The following is an 18,243-nucleotide window of genomic DNA, read 5'->3' as shown; positions in this document are numbered from 1 at the left end:
CATGAATCAAAAAATAATTTTATTAACACTTGTTACATATTTTATTTAATCAAGTCCGTTATTTTTATTTTATTTATTCAATCCGACCACAAAAATAAAAGAAAATGTATTAAATAAAAAAAGCTTATGTGCGACAATCGGCTTCCTATTATAGTGTGCAAAATTTGACTCAATAGTGAAGGCATGCTAAACCTTCTAAATTCATATAAGAAATGTTATCGACACTCTCAAAAGTGAAATTCTCAATATACTCTGTCACCGCACAATTTAATGTCAATTTATATGTCAATATTTTAAAACATTATACCAAAAACATAAGTTGGCAAAAAACCCATCAAGAGACCCACTTTTGAGTAGCATTTATCATTATGAATTATCTATGAAGTAACAAAGAATCTATAGAGAATCTTAAACAATCTTGGTCATTTAGTATTTTGGATTATATATAAAATGTCGGTTTTTATAAGTTATAACTAAGTTAAAGATAGAATTTGTTATTGACACTATAAAAATTTAATTGTGTATTACAAATTTTTTATGTTAAAAAGAATGGTACTTTTTTTAAAATCTACAATTATATTTTTGGAGTGTTAATACTCTCTTAAAATTAGTATTTTGTAGCCAAAAAATTGAGAAGGTAAGAAATGCTTACTTTGCAGCACACGTGGCGCCAGTTGGCTCCATAACCTACCCTCGGATACATCGAAAGGTGAAGGCTTTACCCTATTCGTGTGGACAACCGAGAACTGCCACAAGCTTCCAGGTGCCCCACACCCGCCTCCCACGTCATCATCGGCCAATTAAAAACGTCCGCGTGGCTCTAACATTAAAACCAAGCTTTACGATTTAAAGCGACGGTCTCTTAATTCGTTTCCTCCGCAATCTGCCATACGGTGCGTTTTGTGGGTTTACAGTTTCCAAATTTTCATCATCGTGTTTGAAGAGCCATGGAGGTCTCCGGCGCCGTTTCTCGCCAAGTTCCGTGCTTTTCCGCCGGTAAAATCGACACCACCGCCCGTTATTGTACGACTTGGTTTAGCTGTGAGCTTCGCGCTCCGGGTCGCAGAGATTTTGGAGTTTCGTTGAGAACCAGAAGGCCTCGCCGGCATTTGAATTCTGGGTTTAGCGACGACGGACATTTACAGTATTATCAGGTGGGTCCCATGTGCGGTGGTATGAAAGAGAAGGAGAAGGAGATCAAGAAGAAGGTGAAGTTGCTCAAAGGGTTGTCGAAGGACTGCGCGGTGTATTCTAAGATGGGTTTTGGACCTTTCGATTCTCAGGAGGGTTTGGCCCCTCAACTTCAGGGGAGGCTGATCTCGGTATGTTTCTGTTCGTTTGACTTTTATATCTGTAATTTTATTCATGTCTGTAATTTTACTTGAATTGGGCTTTTTGTGTGTTCTTTTTTTTTAATTGACATAGTTTAGATTGTATCTAAATTTATAAGAATTCGAATACTTGTGGGAAGAATGAATCAGATGTGTTTTAATTTTCGCGAAATCGGGTTTTGGTACTGATGATTTATTGAGCTGAAGTTACTAAATGCGTAATTTTTCTCAATGTGCAGGAAGGTGCAGAGGAATTATTGTTAAAACAATTGGAACAGCTGAGAGAAAATGAGAAGGAATTGAAGAAGAAGAGGAAAGAAGAGAAGGCAAGGCTTAAAGCCGAGCGGATGAAAACCATGGTTGACAGTGAATCCTCATCATCTTCATCGTCTGAATCGAGTGACAGTGAGTGCGGGGAGGTGGTAGACATGAAGCGCCTGCGAACTGAAGACCCAGCACAACCAATGGTGGATGTTTTGCAGCCATTCGCTCATCAAGAAGGGGCATTGTTGACCATACTGAGCTCGCTAGCTACTTATCAAGAGAACACAACTGTGGATAATGGCATTGAACTTGGGAGATTACAGATTGGTCAGAAAGCGGAATGCTGCAATGGAACTAGTACTAGTTGCAGTAGCAGTGGTATTATTGGCGTTGATGACACACAAAGTAGCTCAGTTGTCGGAGTATCTGCGAAGAGGATTGAGGTGTGCATGGGAAACAAGTGCAAGAAATCAGGAGGCGGAGCATTGTTGAAAGAATTTGAGAGGCAGATGGCTGTTGAAAGGACTGTTGTAGGGTGCAAGTGTATGGGAAAATGCAAAAATGGCCCTAATGTGAGGGTTTCGAGCACCATAGATGGGATTCAATCCGACGGAATGGATGATTCGATTAGAACTCCCACAAATCCTTTGTACATTGGTGTTGGCATGGAAGATGTGAGCCTCATTGTGGCTAATTTAATTGGGGAAGACAGCAAGGAATTGGAGCTTGTTCCTGCAGCTTAGGTTTAGCTTTTTTATTGGTCTGCAAGGGATATGGCATTGGATTGGTTTGTTTTTTGGTGTAATGTATGTCTTGTGACTTTGAAGTTTGCATTTTTACTGTCATGCCCACAGGTCCCAGTTCTTTTATAACTTTTTATCTTTTTACTACTGTAAATGTAAATAGATAGGCAGTGTATCTGCAATTACTACGTACTAGTTAATCACACGACTTTTTTCCTGCTTGCATTTCTCTTTATTTATGACCATCAGATTGAATGAATCAAGCGAAAACACAAACGAGACCAAGCACAAGCAAAGTGAAAGGAGCAAAATGGTGTGCTGGTTATAATTTTCCTTTTAATCTGTTTTTCTGTGAGAACAAATAATAGATGGATGGTGCAAGTATTCAATAACTTAAATGAAAAACTAGTCGTACACCTAATTAACACTTGAAATACGCTCAGAAATGTGATCATATTTGATTAAATTTCTAATCTGGTTGGTATTGTTGAGCACGTAACTTTACTTGCAAGACACGGTGGGATTTGGTCTCACTTTGATGCGGATATTAGTTATTTGACAACAAAAAATTTGGGTCAACTTATCCGGCTTGTATCTTTTTTTTTTCAATCAAACGAGGAATTTGAACTCGGAATCTTAATCGGAATTTAAAATTGAGGTCAACGTTTAGAAAAACTATAATTTTGGAAAAAAAAATATCTTTTTCTTCCGTATCGCTTGTATAAAAAAAATGTTATAAAATCTAAAACTAGAAGAAAAAAAAAACCCTTGTTAAAAAAAAAAAGATAATGATTCCCATGGACCAACTATAAAACAAAAACATATGCTTTAGTACAAAAGGAAAAACCCAACGATGGTCAATTGAGTTTCTTGGGGTCCAAGCTTCTCATTAAAAAAAAGAATCTAAATCAAAAATAAAAGACCTAAAAGCTTAATGCCTATATAAAGTCCTAGCAACCTCTCTGACCACAGCAGTTGCCAAAAAAAAAAAAAGAAAAAAAGAGAGGAGGTAAGACACCGACGATGGTTTCGCTCAAACTCCAGGAGAGGCTTGCCTCCAGCATCCTCAAGTGCGGTCGCGGCAAGGTCTGGATCGACCCCAATGAACTCAGCGAGATCTCGATGGCCAACTCTCGCCAGAACATAAGGAAGTTGGTCAAGGATGGCTTCATCATCAGGAAGCCGACCAAGATCCACTCGCGCTCTCGTGCACGTCGCATGAAGGAGGCTAAGAGAAAGGGACGTCACTCTGGATATGGTAAGCGCAAGGGTACCAGGGAGGCAAGGCTTCCTACCAAGATCCTTTGGATAAGGAGGATGCGTGTGCTCAGGCGGTTGCTTCGCAAGTACCGTGAGTCGAAGAAGCTTGACAAGCACTTGTACCATGACATGTATATGAAGGTTAAGGGTAATGTTTTTAAGAATAAGAGAGTGCTGATGGAGAGCATTCACAAGTCAAAGGCTGAGAAGGCCAGAGACAAGAGTCTGTCTGATCAGTTCGAGGCTAAGCGGGCAAAGAACAAGGCTGGCAGAGAGAGGAAGCATGCCAGGAGAGAGGAACGCTTGGCTGGGGGACCTCAAGAGAAAGCACCAGCATCCGCCGCCCCAGCTGCAGCTCAACCACTTTATTAAAAATTCCCTGGGCATTTGAAAATTAAGAAAATGCGCTTAGACGTGCTTAGGCGCCCGTCCAAACCCGTCTAGACACCCACTTAGGTCGTGACTCTCATTTAGACAGAAAATAAATAACTTTCATTTTCCATTTATTTTGTTTAGCAAATTGTAAGAGACTTGTTGAACTTAGATAACACACATTATATGTTTGTTCTTCATATTTTCATTATGTTTTAATACTTTATAATTTATATGTCATCTATTTTGTAATTTATGTATCCAATGCAATTATGTATTTTTTAAGTATAAACAGACACTTGAGCTCAACCGACACATGTTTCCCAATATAATATATGTCATTCTATAGGCCCCGACTAGTCCCGAGCACCTTTTAGAACCTTGATGAGCTCAACTGACACAAGTATCCAAGAAATCAAATAAGTGAGTGTTGTACGAGGAGAACTGATGGATTGATGGCTTGTTATTGTCCATTCGTCTTGAGTTACTTTGGTAGACTAGTTTTGACGAGCCAGTTTCTTTGTATGTTTTGTTCTTCAGTATTTTATTTTCTAGTCGAAAGAGAGATTTCAAAACCGTTGTACTTGGTATGAAGTTTAGTTTCTTTTTATCTAAAAAGAAAATATAAGGTCCTCGTACACGAAGCAAGTAGCTTTGTCATATTATTAATCAAACTAGAAAATTTAGACGAGCGAATCGTGAAAATTTTGAACCGCTTGAACATTTCAAGAAAGAAGATTTAGCAAGGTACACATTATGTTTCATATTTTCTTATTTAAAGGCCCAATTTAGAGTTATAATTTCATTTTTAATCATATTACAACTCAATTTGACGCTAATTAATCTTTCTATCTCATTCTTCCACCGAGTCAACCTTGGTCCGTAGGGTTTGGTCAATAAGGTAGCTTTGGGGCCAAGCTTATTGTTTGTTTGGGCCGAAGGCCCAAAAGTATCTCAGACAAAGGAATTTCTAAGCAGTAAAATTAGGGCAAAAGCCTACTGCGGTACAGTGAGAACAAAAAAAGTCTTCCAGTCTGCTGTCTTCTCTCTTTCTTTATTCTCAGAAGTGAAAGGCCACAACTGCGGAGCCGCAAACGCAACGAACCAGATTCAATTCGGTAAAAACTCAACTTTCCCAGATTTTTTTTCTCTCATTTTTTTGGGTTAATTTTTCTCTCATTCCTTTTTTCTAGTATTTTTTTTCGTGCATTTTTCTTCGTTTCAATCTCGAGTTGTTCAAAAATGGAATCTGGGTTGTTCCTGTTGGATTACATTTGGATTTTTTTTGTATTATTTAGCAAAAAGAACTGAGCTTTGAGCATAATTCTGCTATCCGGATATATGAAATTGTCTAAGTTTGTAGATTTATGGTTTTTTAGCACTGCCTATTGTTGTAATAATCTTGTATCTGGTGTGTGTGGTCTGATATAGGTTAGAGATATCGAAACATGGCGGACCAGGGTGCTAAGAAGTCCAATGCCAAGGGTGGTGAGCTTCGCTTTTCGGCTTCTCAATTTTCGGGTTCTTATTTGATTTCCGTGTTTCTGTTGGCTTAGCTTTGATATTAATTTTTCCTGATTTTTAGGAGGGAAAAAGAAGGAGGTGAAGAAAGAAACCGGTCTTGGTCTTTCCAAGAAGAAGGATGAGAATTTCGGAGAGTGGTATTCTGAGGTATCTGTCTTTATCTTTTTCTGGGGTTTATTAACTTTATTCAACAATTAAGTAATGAATATGTTTCCTTGTGTTTAGGTCGTTGTTAATAGTGAGATGATCGAATACTACGATATATCTGGTTGTTATATATTGAGGCCATGGACAATTGCGATATGGGAGACAATGCAAGTAAGCATGCTTTTTCTTGTTTAATCCATTTCATGTTGTTAATGAGTTTTATTTGCTATTAGAACCAGTAAACAATCATCTGGTTCTCAGGATTTTGATACCACGCCCCCTGTCTAGTTCTGAAGTACTCAATTTAAATTTGACTTTGAAGCATGATGTCAACTGATGTCATCTCATCCTGTTAGTTGACTATTTTGCCTGAATTCTTTTCGACACCCGATACTACTTTTTCATTTCCTACCTCTTGTCTTGAGTTTACTTTACATAATCTCATTTTGCACTTATCTGATTAGGTACTGGTGGCTATACATTCATCTCTAATGTCAAAATTATGAACTTTATGTACCAGTTTTTATGTTTGCAAATTTCTGTAATTCTTTAGAAAATTTATATGTAACTCCATCACAGTTACTCACTTCACACACTGTTACTTTTCAGGCATTCTTTGATGCAGAAATAAAGAAAATGAAGATAAAGAATTGCTATTTCCCTTTATTTGTCTCCCCTAGTGTTCTAGAACGAGAGAAGGATCATATTGAGGGTTTTGCTCCAGAGGTGAGATATATGTCATTTGTGTGACTTAATTTATTGTGTTACATGTAAATAAGCATATACACATGCTCCGTTGGTGTTGATTATGATTTCTCATTCTAGTTTTCTTTCCCTGTTTTTCTCCTTTGCATGCCCCCTATTTTAGTGTTTAGCATGCAACCTCACCTTCTATGTGTTTGCCTTGGTTTTTTGAAATCATATGATTGTGTAATGATAGATTTGTAATTTACTTGTCACTTTGCCAAAATTTAAGCCTGTCCTGTTATTCCCCAATCACCGCCACTGTGTTACTCCATGTGTATATTATTATTTTTTTCTTGGGGAAGGTCTTAATTGTTTTAGACTACCTCTCTTTTCATGCTTTTATTTTCATAAATAGGTTGCGTGGGTCACAAAGTCTGGAAAGTCCGACTTGGAAGTGCCAATAGCAATTCGTCCAACAAGTGAGACTGTTATGTATCCTTATTTTGCTAAGTGGATTAGAGGACACCGCGATTTGCCATTGAAGCTAAATCAGTGGTGCAATGTTGTCCGGTGGGAGTTCAGCAATCCTACACCATTTATCAGGTATTAGCATGTCTCACGGTTTTGGTGTTCTTATAATACTTTCTGTGGTGTTTTTGTATTATTGACAATAGCACAATGAGTAAAAAAACCTTTTTATTTGTTCCATTTTGTTCTCATAGATATCGAGTTCAGTTCTTGCTTAGTGTTTGCTGCATGTTTAGTCACGGTTTCAAATTGTTCTATGTCCGAGGACCATTTTCTTTGAACTCTCTCTTTTTATACAAGTTTGTTGAATTTGGTTTTTCTTATTATGATCTCAGGAGTCGGGAGTTTCTTTGGCAAGAAGGCCATACAGCTTTTGCAACAAAGGCAGAGGCAGATGAAGAGGTAAGGAGCCACTTAGATTATTATTTCCCCCTTCAGTGCCCTATTATGTTGCCAATCACACTTTTAGGATAGAATTGAATTTTTACTATGCCGAATCTGATTCTCACCCATTGTCACCTTTCCTTGAAGATTGCTTTTTGATTATACATCCTGGTTTTAGGTCCTTGAGATATTGGAACTGTACCGGAGGATATACGAGGACTATTTGGCAGTTCCAGTTGTGAAGGGAAAAAAGAGTGAGAATGAGAAATTTGCTGGTGGTCTTTATACTACTAGTGTGGAGGTACTTAATATGTTCTTTATATATATATATAATTTGATCTTCCTTCTTATGCCTCTTCTATGGTAAGCTTGAGTGTATTAATTCATGCATGCAGGCTTTTATTCCAAATACTGGCCGCGGTGTACAAGGTGCCACCTCACATTGTTTGGGTCAAAATTTTGCCAAAATGTTTGAGATTAATTTTGAAAATGAAAACAGAGAAAAGGGCATGGTTTGGCAAAACTCTTGGGCATACAGCACTCGAACGGTAACTTTGCTCCCTTCTCTTTTCTGTGTTAAAGTTTGATTCAAAATCTATACAAGAACACTTTTTATTTTCTCTGGAAATTAATTACTCTTGCCATGCATCAAGCACGTTTTTGGTCATCATGCATCAACACAATACCATTATCTATATTTTATGCAATTTATTTTTATGTTGACGCAAGTCTGAGACTATTGAACATTCTACATAGGTAGGTGCATTGTCCATGTTAGGCAACATAATCCTAAGTACGTTAGGCCAATTATTCTCTTTTTGGTGAATAGGATAATATGTTTTTGCTAGTGCACAAAGTTTAACTTAGAGACAATGCTGTGTCTGTTATGTAAAGTTTAACTTAGTGACAATGCATAATGTTTACTATTTCCACCACCAAATGTCAATTTATGTCACGCCATTGTTGCTATTACCATCCACATAATCTTTTCTGTTTTTTGTTAGTGTTATCATTTTTGTTATTTTGTTTAGATTGGAGTGATGGTGATGGTGCACGGAGATGACAAAGGCTTGGTATTGCCACCTAAAGTGGCAGCAATTCAGGCTATTGTGGTTCCAGTGCCTTACAAGAATACTCCTATGGAAGAAATATATGATGCCTGCTTGAAAACTGTGGATACCTTGACTAAAGCTGGTATTCGTGCTGAGGCAGATTTAAGTGACAACCAAACTCCTGGTTGGAAGTATTCACATTGGGAAATGAAAGGTGTTCCTCTAAGGATTGAAATTGGACCAAAGGATCTGGAAAAGAATCAAGTGAGACCGTTCTTCCATTTAATTCGTTATTTTCTATCTAGTTGCTCATATTTGCTTCTGGTCTTTTTGTTCTGTTGAGTTAGTTTGTCATTAGGCCCAGGGGCCTGCTTTGCACAGCTCTCATGGTTTTATTTCTGGGCCTTATCATGAATGTAAGCTGCTAAAAGCCTAGAAGGCAGGTCCGGAAAAATATTTGGCATATCAGGTTTTTGGCGAGTCTTGTATATTTGAGTATAACATGTTAAGATTTATCTTTATCCTTGTAATATTAGGGTCAGGACCTGTATGGTGTGTGGACAAGCTAACATTAGTTAAGATTGTTCCTTACCGTTCTTGGATTAACCCTTGGAGATCGAGGTGTCCAAGACATGGCAAACAATGACATAATTCTTGATTTTAGGTTCGCGTTGTCCGCCGTGACAATTCAGCAAAAGAGGACATTCCTGTGAGCACGTTGGTAGAGCAAGTACAAGACATCTTGGCTAAAATTCACGAAAATCTGTTCAATGTTGCGAAGGAAAAACGAGATGCTTCTATCAAGGTTGCAAAGACATGGGAAGAATTTATGGAAGCTCTAAACCAAAAGAAAATGATCTTGGCTCCTTGGTGTGATGAACAGGTACTGTTATCACTGTCACTTAGATTACAATCTATCATCTGGCTCGAAATGCTGTTTCTAGCAAATGTGGATATTTCACCGTTCTGTTGTTGTAATCTTACGGTTGTGTCTTTATTACACGATGGGGTTGTCAATGTCACATTAATTTTTTTACTGGTTAGGTTCTTATATCAGCACTCTTTTTGCTGTCATTGTCTTTCCTTTTACTGTTTATTTCATATTTATCAGGAAGTAGAAGAGGACGTGAAAAAACGGACAAAGGGTGAAATCGGAGCAGCCAAGTCACTCTGTACTCCATTTGAGCAGCCTGAGCTTCCTGAAGGTACACTTTTAAAATTACTTCGAAACTTCATAACATTTTTGCAATTTATGATCTGCAGTTATCTCTTTAGCGTTGTTCATTCATTGCAAAGTAGTGCCGTAGTGTTCAGAAATTGAAAATGGACTTCCGTGCAGGGACACTTTGCTTTGCCTCTGGAAAACCAGCCAAGAAATGGACCTACTGGGGCAGGAGTTACTAGACAACTCTTCAAATTACGCTGTTTAATTTTATATCCCTATCTGCCTTGAGGGATGAATTTTTAAAATCACTCAAAAATTGTTTATTCCATGGCGTACGGTCTGTAGTTAATACAACACTTGCAGTATACAATTAGTATGCGAACGTTATTTTCTCGTCTTTTTCTTTTTCGAACAACGGTGTTTGTTTTAGACACTCGGTTGTAGCCATTGTTAAACTGAGCAAGTGCTGAATACTTTCTTTTCTGAAAAAACCACCATTCACGGTATCCTCTTCCCTTGTGTGCACATGCTTCAATTTTCTTTGAGTTCCTTTCGTTAAAAATACTAGTTTGCTACGGTGTGTACCATGTACCGGATGAATCGAGGCTTAAGGCGACGCCAATGGCCTAACAAAATAAGGATCCAATTGGTCTCGATGGCCGAAACAAGTTATGCTACCAAAACGTGCAAATCTGGATTGTAAACATGCAGAAACAAGCTTGTATGCATTGGGTGTAAACAGAACTACTCCTACACATTACATTAACCGAAACAAGCCCAGAACCAGTTAGGATCTTCAATATATAGTAGCGCGTGCAAACAATAAGTGAACATAGGAAAATCCCAGTCGGAACTTTCGATATAATTCTTCAACGCTCTTTGTTGCAGTTGCAGACAACTTGGCAAAACCTCTTTCCAGACATCTTACACAGGTGAGTTAAAGGATGAACCTCGAACGGGAAGAGAACCCTTCACATTACTAGTTTGGCTTCGATATTGTGCTTTCAACGCATTTCAAACAGGCAAAATTAACATTTTGTACAGCATAGCCTTCATTCAGGGCCTTTGGGTTTTGAACTTAGGCTGACTTTTGGGGTCTTCCCTGCTGTTGCAACGCTTCATGTAAGAGTCGAGTGTTTTCTGCTTTGATGGACTGCTTCCCGGTTGGCTGAATGCAAGTTTTTGCTTTGCAGGGCTGCTTCGCGGCTGGCTTGCAGGGGTGATTCGGGTCTGGCTGGCTGCAACTTCCATAGTATTCTCCTGGCCATCGAGCATCTGATTGTCCAAAAACCAGAGTTCATTCTACTGTTAAAACAAAAAAGGTTTTTTTCCCCCTTTTTCCCCTAAGAAGGAATGCTAAGGGGATTGAACTTTACCTGTCCCAGATTTTCCAACTTGCTCTGAACAACATCCCTAAAGATAGAGAGAAAGTGTTGGAAGTACAAAAATCATCAAACTAATTAGAAAGTAGACAACTGCGTAAAATCATACCATATGATGTCATCAACTGTATCGTTTGCCAGAAGGTAATATATATTGACCGAAGCCACCTAAAAACATGAACAGAAAGTTAGAAACATATCAAGGAATGAAGGAATGCATCAATTTTTGCTGGTTGTGTATAAACAAATATTAGAGTAGCTTATAATTAATGCAAAGAATGCTTCAGAATCATGAACTTTTACCTGGCCTATTCTATGAGCACGATCTTCAGCTTGAATTAGGTCGCCAGGAGTCCATGACAATTCTGCAAAAATAACAGTGCTTGCAGCTGTCAAAGTTAATCCAACGCCTCCAGCTTTAATAGATAGCTGCACGATGACATTCAAAGGTTGAATATTAGACTTAAATCACAGAACAACACCTGAGATGTAGCACTCAAAATTTTCAGTTTTTCGTTTTTTTGACAATTCCAATTACACAGAACTCAATTAGGTTGGTTACACAGAAAACAAAGTATATAAAAGAAGCATACTGCCATACCACTGCTGCCTTGATAGAATCTTTTTCTTGAAATTCTGTAACATAAGCTTGCCTCGCAACAGTAGGGATACTTCCATCAATTCGAATGCAACCCACTTTCTTTTTCTGGAAATTGGCAGTTCTTATAAGAAAATTGGTCAATCTTAGAGGAAATTATGAATTCATGTGGCCTTACCAGAAGAAACTGATATATCGAATCAATCATGGACTGATGGTGTGCAAATACTAGAAACTTGCAGCCTGCCTGCAAGAACCATTGTATAACAACATTTTAAACTCTGAAAAGGAAAACGTGCAGACTAAACTAATGATAAGGAAACAAAATCACCTTAGAGAAATAGAACTAAAAGACAGAGAGAAGGATATAACATAGGGTGAGGTACCTCAATGACAGTTCCCAGGTAATCCAAAACTGCAGGGATCTTAGCCTCAGCAGAATCAGTATAAATCTGGAGCACAAATGAGGTGGTTAAAGGGTTCAAAGTTAGCTACTCAATTGTAAAAGAAAAACTACAAGAGGAAATGGTGTGACCATTTCAGCATCTTCAGTATAAGAAAGGAACTACGTTGGGCCCATGTGCACTACATTGCGTGCGTAATGCATGAATACCTTATTAATAAGATTCTTCTCAGTAAACTTAAGTGAATCAACCTCTTCTTTGGATTGGCAGGCCTTAATTTTCCCTTTTACCACTTCCAACTACAAAAAGGAGATAAACAGCAGCTATGCTCTATTATAATTTTCCTTACGCTTGAGAACAAAGTAAACTTTACACGGCACATTAATAATATGTTTTTGCACACGGTGCCACAGCCAAGAAATCATACAACTAATTAAAGATAGGGAAAAAGGAAATTAAAAGGGTTCATATAAGATAACAGCAAAACAGCACATGACTAGACTTCAGCTAGTTGGAACTCCAAGGGCAATAGCTACTTATTCTCAACTTATCAACTTCATTAAAAAGACTTAGATTACCTCCCGGAATAAAGCATTGATTTGTTTCATGTCCTTTTCAGCCAAATCCAAAAAGACCTGAGATCGGCAGGGGAATGAAAGAAAGATAAAGATCACCGATTGTAACAGGACTACTAAGGCCATCCCACAGGTCAAAACACAGATTGGACAAAGCATGGACCTGTTGCCTACGCTTCACAGGAAGCTCAGAAAGAACATCATTTTTTAGTCTGCGAATCATCACTGTTGCCTTCATCAAATTATGCAATTCTTCATGGTTACATGCACCTTGATACAATCCAAACGTTCCCTGAAATTCCAAACGAGTAAGGAACAGAATTGCTTATAACGTGACAGAACCATCTTCAAAATAAAGAAATAGTGACTTACTCCCTTGCAATATCGATTACCATATTCGTGAACACTTTTGTATACATCAGGATACAAGGCTTCAAGCTGTTAAATTCAAAGAAATTAATAAACAAATGATTAGATTCTAGATAAAGATACTTGTAGTTGCAGCTTCTTAACTAGAGTTTAGAAATACCTGCTTAAATAGTTCAATCGGTCGGGACAAAGCAGGAGTACCACTCAACAATATTGCGTATTGAGCCCTCTGAAATTGTTGAAAACGTTAGAGAGAGAGATTGAGATCAATATGTCTCAAAACTTTCATCAAGCAATTTTCTTAGATTTTACTCCTTTCTGTATACTTCTACAAGAATAAGAATAAATAATCCCGGTTTACTTGATGACTTGCTGCAAACTTCAATTATAAGTGTTGAAACTGTTTCCAATATTTTCATCAACTTCATTCACTGAACCAGACATGAGTTCACTACTTTTACCATCAAGTGCATAGTTAGAGAAGAAATGACAAACATCAGTGTCACTAGTTAAGGTAGGAAGCATCACAAAAATACCTTATTGTTAGTACACCTCAAAATACATATATACAAATGGTCCCAATATGTCTCAAAACTTTCATCAAGCAATTTTCTTAGATTTTACTCCTTTCTGTATACTTCTACAAGAATAAGAATAAATAATCCCGGTTTACTTGATGACTTGCTGCAAACTTCAATTATAAGTGTTGAAACTGTTTCCAATATTTTCATCAACTTCATTCACTGAACCAGACATGAGTTCACTACTTTTACCATCAAGTGCATAGTTAGAGAAGAAATGACAAACATCAGTGTCACTAGTTAAGGTAGGAAGCATCACAAAAATACCTTATTGTTAGTACACCTCAAAATACATATATACAAATGGTCCCTCTGAGACAGGTGCTAGAAGAATGGACTGAGAAAAAAGTTAGCAGTTGCAAGCTAGTCATCAGTAGATTCAGTACACAAGAGAGAAAGACCTTTATGACAGGAAGGCAGGCACTTGTTCTTTTTGCTTGAGCATTTTTCAAAAAGTGTGACTCATCTGCAATCACAACCTGAACAAGAAGTTAATAACATATCAAAAGAAGCAGCGTATGCAAGAAGCGGGAAACAGAGAAAAAAAAAAACACCGGCAGGATTTCCTAATGACCATGTTGGACACTATTTGTCAATTTAAAAGAGGCTCAAACTGTTTCTAAAGAAAATGTTATGTAGTATTACAGTTGCAACATGAAAACTAGAGGAAATCCCTTGATCCTAACATAGTTTTCTTAATTCCTTCAAAAAGGTATCCAAGGAAAACACCATACACTTCTATCCTTAGGTTTGTTAGAAATGTGAAGGACAGTACTGCAGAGAAAAAAGAAATAGTTAAGATTTTCATTCACATTCTACCATTACAAGTTTAGCACATGGTTCTATGCAGTCAAAGCAACTGGTGTACCACCAAATTACCATTCTCATTCCATGTACCACAAAGACTTGTGTTTTAGGTAACATAGAGTTGGATGGTAAATAACAAGCATCTCTAAAAACTAAACGACCTATAATTATGAACTCTTTGAAAATAACTAAAGAAATGAAAGACACACAGAGTTCTCGTTGTTCTTTCACATGTCTCCAGCTTAGAACTTTTCACACCAAATCATATTTGGCCTAATACTAATAGAAATCATTATTTCTAATATCTAGGTGCTTTAAAAGCTAGAAAAAGGTGGAGGATGAGTAGGCCGGCCAACATACTCTGTATTCTGACAGAGCTGATGATCAAAAATATAAGATTGTGTTATTTAGTAAAAGAAAGTAAAGGGAACATTACATTGACTGTTTTAGTCCTCACCTTAAACTCTGATGCCAATAGTAGATTCTGTATTTTAGGGACTACATCATAGGAGATGATGTTAAATAGGCCATCAAGATGAATGGTCCCTTTGACGTTTGAGGATACAATTGTAAACCCGCTTTTGTTTGACCCACCACATTGAGACAAAACAACCTAGTGAAAAGAATTCAAAAACAAAGTTTATAATAACTAAAAATGCATCAGACTGCTGAGAATGTGTTCAATATTCAAGCTGAATAAAAAAAAGTGACCAGAATATTTAGACAAGAATAGCGAATAACAGACAAGTATATCTGATGAAGGGATGTCCATCCATTGTTGAATCATCTGCAAGAAAGAAAAAGAGTACATTATTTTTTGCAAGATCAACCTTCCTACTAACGAAATTCAATACAGCACTTACAGAGGCCCATTGCAAACGCAAGGAAGACGGTGTGATTATAAGAACAGGCCAAGAGTCACGAACACAAGATGCAACAGCAATAGCCTGAAAAAAATGTATAAGGTTTCAATCTAAGGCCAAAGTTGGGAATGGTTTTGCAGATATAAATTCCAATCCCATGGAAGCATCTCTATCGTATTGTTACAAATCACCCTATAGCTATGCAAGAGGGAACTCCACCATATTGGCACCATATTACACCAATGATTCTGGAATTGGATTTAATGTATGAATTCAACCCAAAGTTCTTCTAGCTGCTAAAAAATCTGGCATCTGCAACCCACCATAGCCATCGACGGCACACAATTTGCAATGTCCTCCAAAGAGCCCACCGATATTTCTCTCTATACTTTCTCCCCTATCATCTACTCACTTATTTTCTTCTATATCTCTCCAGTTTCCTTGAACCTATAGCAAACCTAAATATTCTTCATCTGTCCTCCAAACTTCTGATTAAGTTTCTGACATTTGCAAACTATAACCCATATAATCATAGGAAGCGCCCACCTATGTTGTCCTATTTTGGCATTCTTACTGTACCTTAATTAATAAAATCCACAAAACTAGGAGCTGTTGTCAAAGGATCATGACCAGGAAAACTTGTATAAAAGTAGAAAGTACTTCAAATGCAGGACTGGTTGTATGGGACTGTTTATCATTGAAGGTACAGAAAGAGTACGCATGAAGAATTTCTTGCCTGTAAAGTCTTTCCCAATCCCATTTCATCTGCGAGGAGAGCACGCCCCCCGTGCTGCAAAATAAACCTAGAAAAAACAATAATGATGTTAAAAATGATAACTAAGCAAAATTCAATATTTCATGGGGGACAAAATAATATAATATCCGCAACACTATCAGAGACCCAGAAGAATGTAAATATAAACAAGTTGCATATAACACTCTACAAATAAGGAGAATCTGCAGATTTAAAATATACCTAACACCTTCTCGCTGAAATGGCAAGAGCTTTGATTCAATACAACTAGGTATCCTATCATATTGGTCTGGACAGTGAAGACACCAAAAAACAAAAGAACAATTAAAAAATAACATGCAAAAGTTAGAAGAAAAAAAAATGAAAGATGTCTAGAAATTAGAACCTGTCACTCTAAAACAATTAAAAATACCATAATAGAGACCAATATTTACCCTTTCACGAGCTTACATTCTAAAACATAGAAGACATACTTGTAGCCTATCTTTCTTTTTTCCAATTTGCATGTTACAGATCTTATTCACTCATAATTATGTAAAAACCCGAAAACTGTCTGGAAAAGAAAAGGACAACTCATACCAACATATCAATTATGCACAAACTGAACTTGACTAATACTAGCGTAATCACCCTTTACCTCGAAGGTCTGGAACAACAGAGGCAGCAGCAATAGCACGGTGGACTAAGGGATCTAAGTTCTCTATCTGAAACAATTTGTAACAAAGTATCAAATGATGAAACAAAGTGAAAAAGCAATCCAATTTTGGTGAACTTCAAACACAAACGCTAAGAATGTATATGCCAAAAATCAAAGTGTGCCAATTTAAACTAAACCATAATGTAACACCTGAGTAAAAACTAGAAAAAGGGCAACAGTTATTACCTCAACATTAACACTAGATGTCTCATGAAGAACTTTCTCTGCAGATGACAAAGAAGGTATAGGAAACATCCATAACCTGCAGTTTCAACACTATTACATCTGCCTGGGGCTCCATCCCACAACATGTCCACGTTTCTCAAAAGTCCATACAAGATATGAAGAGAAAGCATAATGCATTTTCCAAGTGGCTTTGGGTAGGAAGGGGAATCAAGTAGGGATACCTTTCTTTTGCATACCATGTGGCTTTGGGGATTTTGCGAACAGCACCTACTACCCCCTGGTGCAACATGGAATATAATTGATAACGAAACGAAGAGTTTGACAAGTGTTGTGAATGAACATTTTTAACCCAAAAAAATACCTGGTCATAAGGAAATTTTGCAGCAATGTTTCCGCTAGCATGAAGAAAAAATTTAACAGTGATCTTCGGTAGCTCTTTTAGTCGTTCATATTCTTGTAAAAAGGTAACAAGATAGAGATAGGAGCCAAAGTTAGCCAGAAACTACATAAGATCAGCAGGTAGAACAATGCAACCAGCCCGTAATAAAATTGAATGAAAAAGGTTCAAACTGGTACAAATTGGAAGATTAACCATTGGTGATTGTCAAGGTGGGGCATTTAATTCCTGATTCAGTTTCGATATTCAAAGTGAAGAACTATTAAATATGAAAAGGCATAAGTCCTTTTAAGACCACTATCATGCTCGATACAAGTAGCATACGTGATGAAGCAGTCAAAATATGGTTTCATAAGCTACTTTTTCTTGGAAAGAGTTAATTTTTAACACTTCAGTAAAAGAAAAATGTTCAAAACTTCGAAGTAAAAGTGTAAAGGAAATGGGTAAGGGGGGAAATTACCCAGGTTTACTTTACATGGGACTGATGGAGGTAATACTCTAGTTCCGGTTGACAAAGGTGCTACCTGCATTGTTGCAAAACAAACATGTACACAGATAAAGGTTTTAAATTTTAAATTTTTATTCAAAAAAATCCAAGAAAAACATAGTAATAATTCGAATTCAGAAATAAAGAACACTTCAATTAATTAGGCATACTAAACCCTAGATACTTAAAAAGAAACCATTGATGGGAAAATGACGAATTTCACCTTGTTCGGAAGAGAATTCGAAACGGGTTTCGCAGGGGAACTCTGGAAGCTGCAGTTGCTGTTGTAATTGTTCGTGGCAAGGAAAGACTGGTGCACCTGGCGGTGATCGTATGAAGGATAAGATGAGGAGGAGGAAGAACAAGTGGAAGCGGAGTTGACGCGTTGCTGAGCGAGTTTCTGGAACGCGTCTCTTTCGAGAGAGTCGAATTCTTCGGCGCTCAAATCCCAGTCGTCGTCCTCCAAAGCCATTGTTGGACAGGAAACTCAGAGAGTTGCAGAGTGCCGAGTCACAGACTCAGTGAGTTACCACTCTCGCATTTGCAGAGTATTTGAATTTTGGGTTTTAGATTTTTATTTTTTCCCCTTTTTGCGACATGAACATCTCCCAACCTCCAAAAATGAAGAAAGTAACGTGAAAAACCTGCCGCCGTTACACGCGTGATTTGGGCGCTAAACTCCTTAC

General features: G+C 37.5%; 4 protein-coding genes across 4 annotated transcripts; 3 read left to right on the top strand and 1 right to left on the bottom strand.

Moving 5' to 3' along the window:
- Positions 1 to 861: 861 nt before the first annotated feature.
- Positions 862 to 2,563, top strand: LOC103441518 (diacylglycerol O-acyltransferase 3-like). Its single transcript, XM_008380194.4, has 2 exons — positions 862 to 1,322; positions 1,571 to 2,563. Exons 1-2 carry the CDS (start codon positions 948 to 950, stop codon positions 2,336 to 2,338), a joined length of 1,143 nt encoding a protein of 380 aa, XP_008378416.1. The 5' UTR covers positions 862 to 947; the 3' UTR covers positions 2,339 to 2,563.
- Positions 2,564 to 3,311: 748 nt separating this feature from the next.
- LOC103441519 (large ribosomal subunit protein eL19y-like) lies at positions 3,312 to 4,262 on the top strand. The gene has a single exon (XM_008380195.4). It carries the CDS (start codon positions 3,362 to 3,364, stop codon positions 3,968 to 3,970), a length of 609 nt encoding a protein of 202 aa, XP_008378417.1. The 5' UTR covers positions 3,312 to 3,361; the 3' UTR covers positions 3,971 to 4,262.
- Positions 4,263 to 4,964: 702 nt separating this feature from the next.
- LOC103441520 (proline--tRNA ligase, cytoplasmic) lies at positions 4,965 to 9,963 on the top strand. The gene is made up of 13 exons (XM_008380196.4): positions 4,965 to 5,088; positions 5,402 to 5,458; positions 5,556 to 5,641; positions 5,720 to 5,812; positions 6,251 to 6,367; positions 6,744 to 6,931; positions 7,192 to 7,258; positions 7,419 to 7,541; positions 7,636 to 7,788; positions 8,272 to 8,556; positions 8,957 to 9,175; positions 9,404 to 9,497; positions 9,632 to 9,963. Exons 2-13 carry the CDS (start codon positions 5,419 to 5,421, stop codon positions 9,694 to 9,696), a joined length of 1,530 nt encoding a protein of 509 aa, XP_008378418.1. The 5' UTR covers positions 4,965 to 5,088; positions 5,402 to 5,418; the 3' UTR covers positions 9,697 to 9,963.
- A 200-nt stretch (positions 9,964 to 10,163) lies between these two features.
- Positions 10,164 to 18,237, bottom strand: LOC103441521 (uncharacterized). Its single transcript, XM_008380197.4, has 24 exons — positions 17,781 to 18,237; positions 17,531 to 17,594; positions 17,035 to 17,126; positions 16,895 to 16,950; positions 16,674 to 16,749; positions 16,428 to 16,494; positions 16,013 to 16,079; positions 15,773 to 15,839; positions 15,037 to 15,120; positions 14,919 to 14,960; positions 14,631 to 14,786; positions 13,768 to 13,845; positions 12,946 to 13,014; positions 12,789 to 12,854; positions 12,580 to 12,708; positions 12,420 to 12,476; positions 12,051 to 12,140; positions 11,824 to 11,889; positions 11,616 to 11,684; positions 11,441 to 11,545; positions 11,143 to 11,268; positions 10,949 to 11,007; positions 10,834 to 10,870; positions 10,164 to 10,732 (listed from the first exon to the last, which is right to left on the bottom strand). Exons 1-24 carry the CDS (start codon positions 18,027 to 18,029, stop codon positions 10,514 to 10,516), a joined length of 2,190 nt encoding a protein of 729 aa, XP_008378419.1. The 5' UTR covers positions 18,030 to 18,237; the 3' UTR covers positions 10,164 to 10,513.
- Positions 18,238 to 18,243: the final 6 nt, after the last annotated feature.

Source organism: Malus domestica, chromosome 16, assembly GCF_042453785.1.
Source record: "Malus domestica chromosome 16, GDT2T_hap1".
NCBI classification, from domain to species: Eukaryota; Viridiplantae; Streptophyta; class Magnoliopsida; order Rosales; family Rosaceae; genus Malus; species Malus domestica.
This window is presented reverse-complemented; position numbering and strand designations above follow the sequence as displayed.

Bases quoted from the DNA above. Each gene is read 5' to 3' on its own strand.
- LOC103441519 (XM_008380195.4), top strand. From the start codon at position 3,362: ATGGTTTCGCTCAAACTCCAGGAGAGGCTTGCCTCCAGCATCCTCAAG.
- LOC103441520 (XM_008380196.4), top strand. From the start codon at position 5,419: ATGGCGGACCAGGGTGCTAAGAAGTCCAATGCCAAGGGTG. The intron at 6,368-6,743 runs GTGAGATATATG...TTTCATAAATAG, and splicing joins TTGAGGGTTTTGCTCCAGAG to GTTGCGTGGGTCACAAAGTC. The intron at 6,932-7,191 runs GTATTAGCATGT...TTATGATCTCAG, and splicing joins AATCCTACACCATTTATCAG to GAGTCGGGAGTTTCTTTGGC.
- LOC103441518 (XM_008380194.4), top strand. From the start codon at position 948: ATGGAGGTCTCCGGCGCCGTTTCTCGCCAAGTTCCGTGCTTTTCCGCC. The intron at 1,323-1,570 runs GTATGTTTCTGT...CTCAATGTGCAG, and splicing joins TTCAGGGGAGGCTGATCTCG to GAAGGTGCAGAGGAATTATT.
- LOC103441521 (XM_008380197.4), bottom strand. From the start codon at position 18,029: ATGGCTTTGGAGGACGACGACTGGGATTTGAGCGCCGAAGAATTCGAC. The intron at 14,961-15,036 runs GTAAGTGCTGTA...TCTTTCTTGCAG, and splicing joins TGCGTTTGCAATGGGCCTCT to ATGATTCAACAATGGATGGA. The intron at 11,269-11,440 runs GTATGGCAGTAT...GTCATCGTGCAG, and splicing joins ATTCTATCAAGGCAGCAGTG to CTATCTATTAAAGCTGGAGG.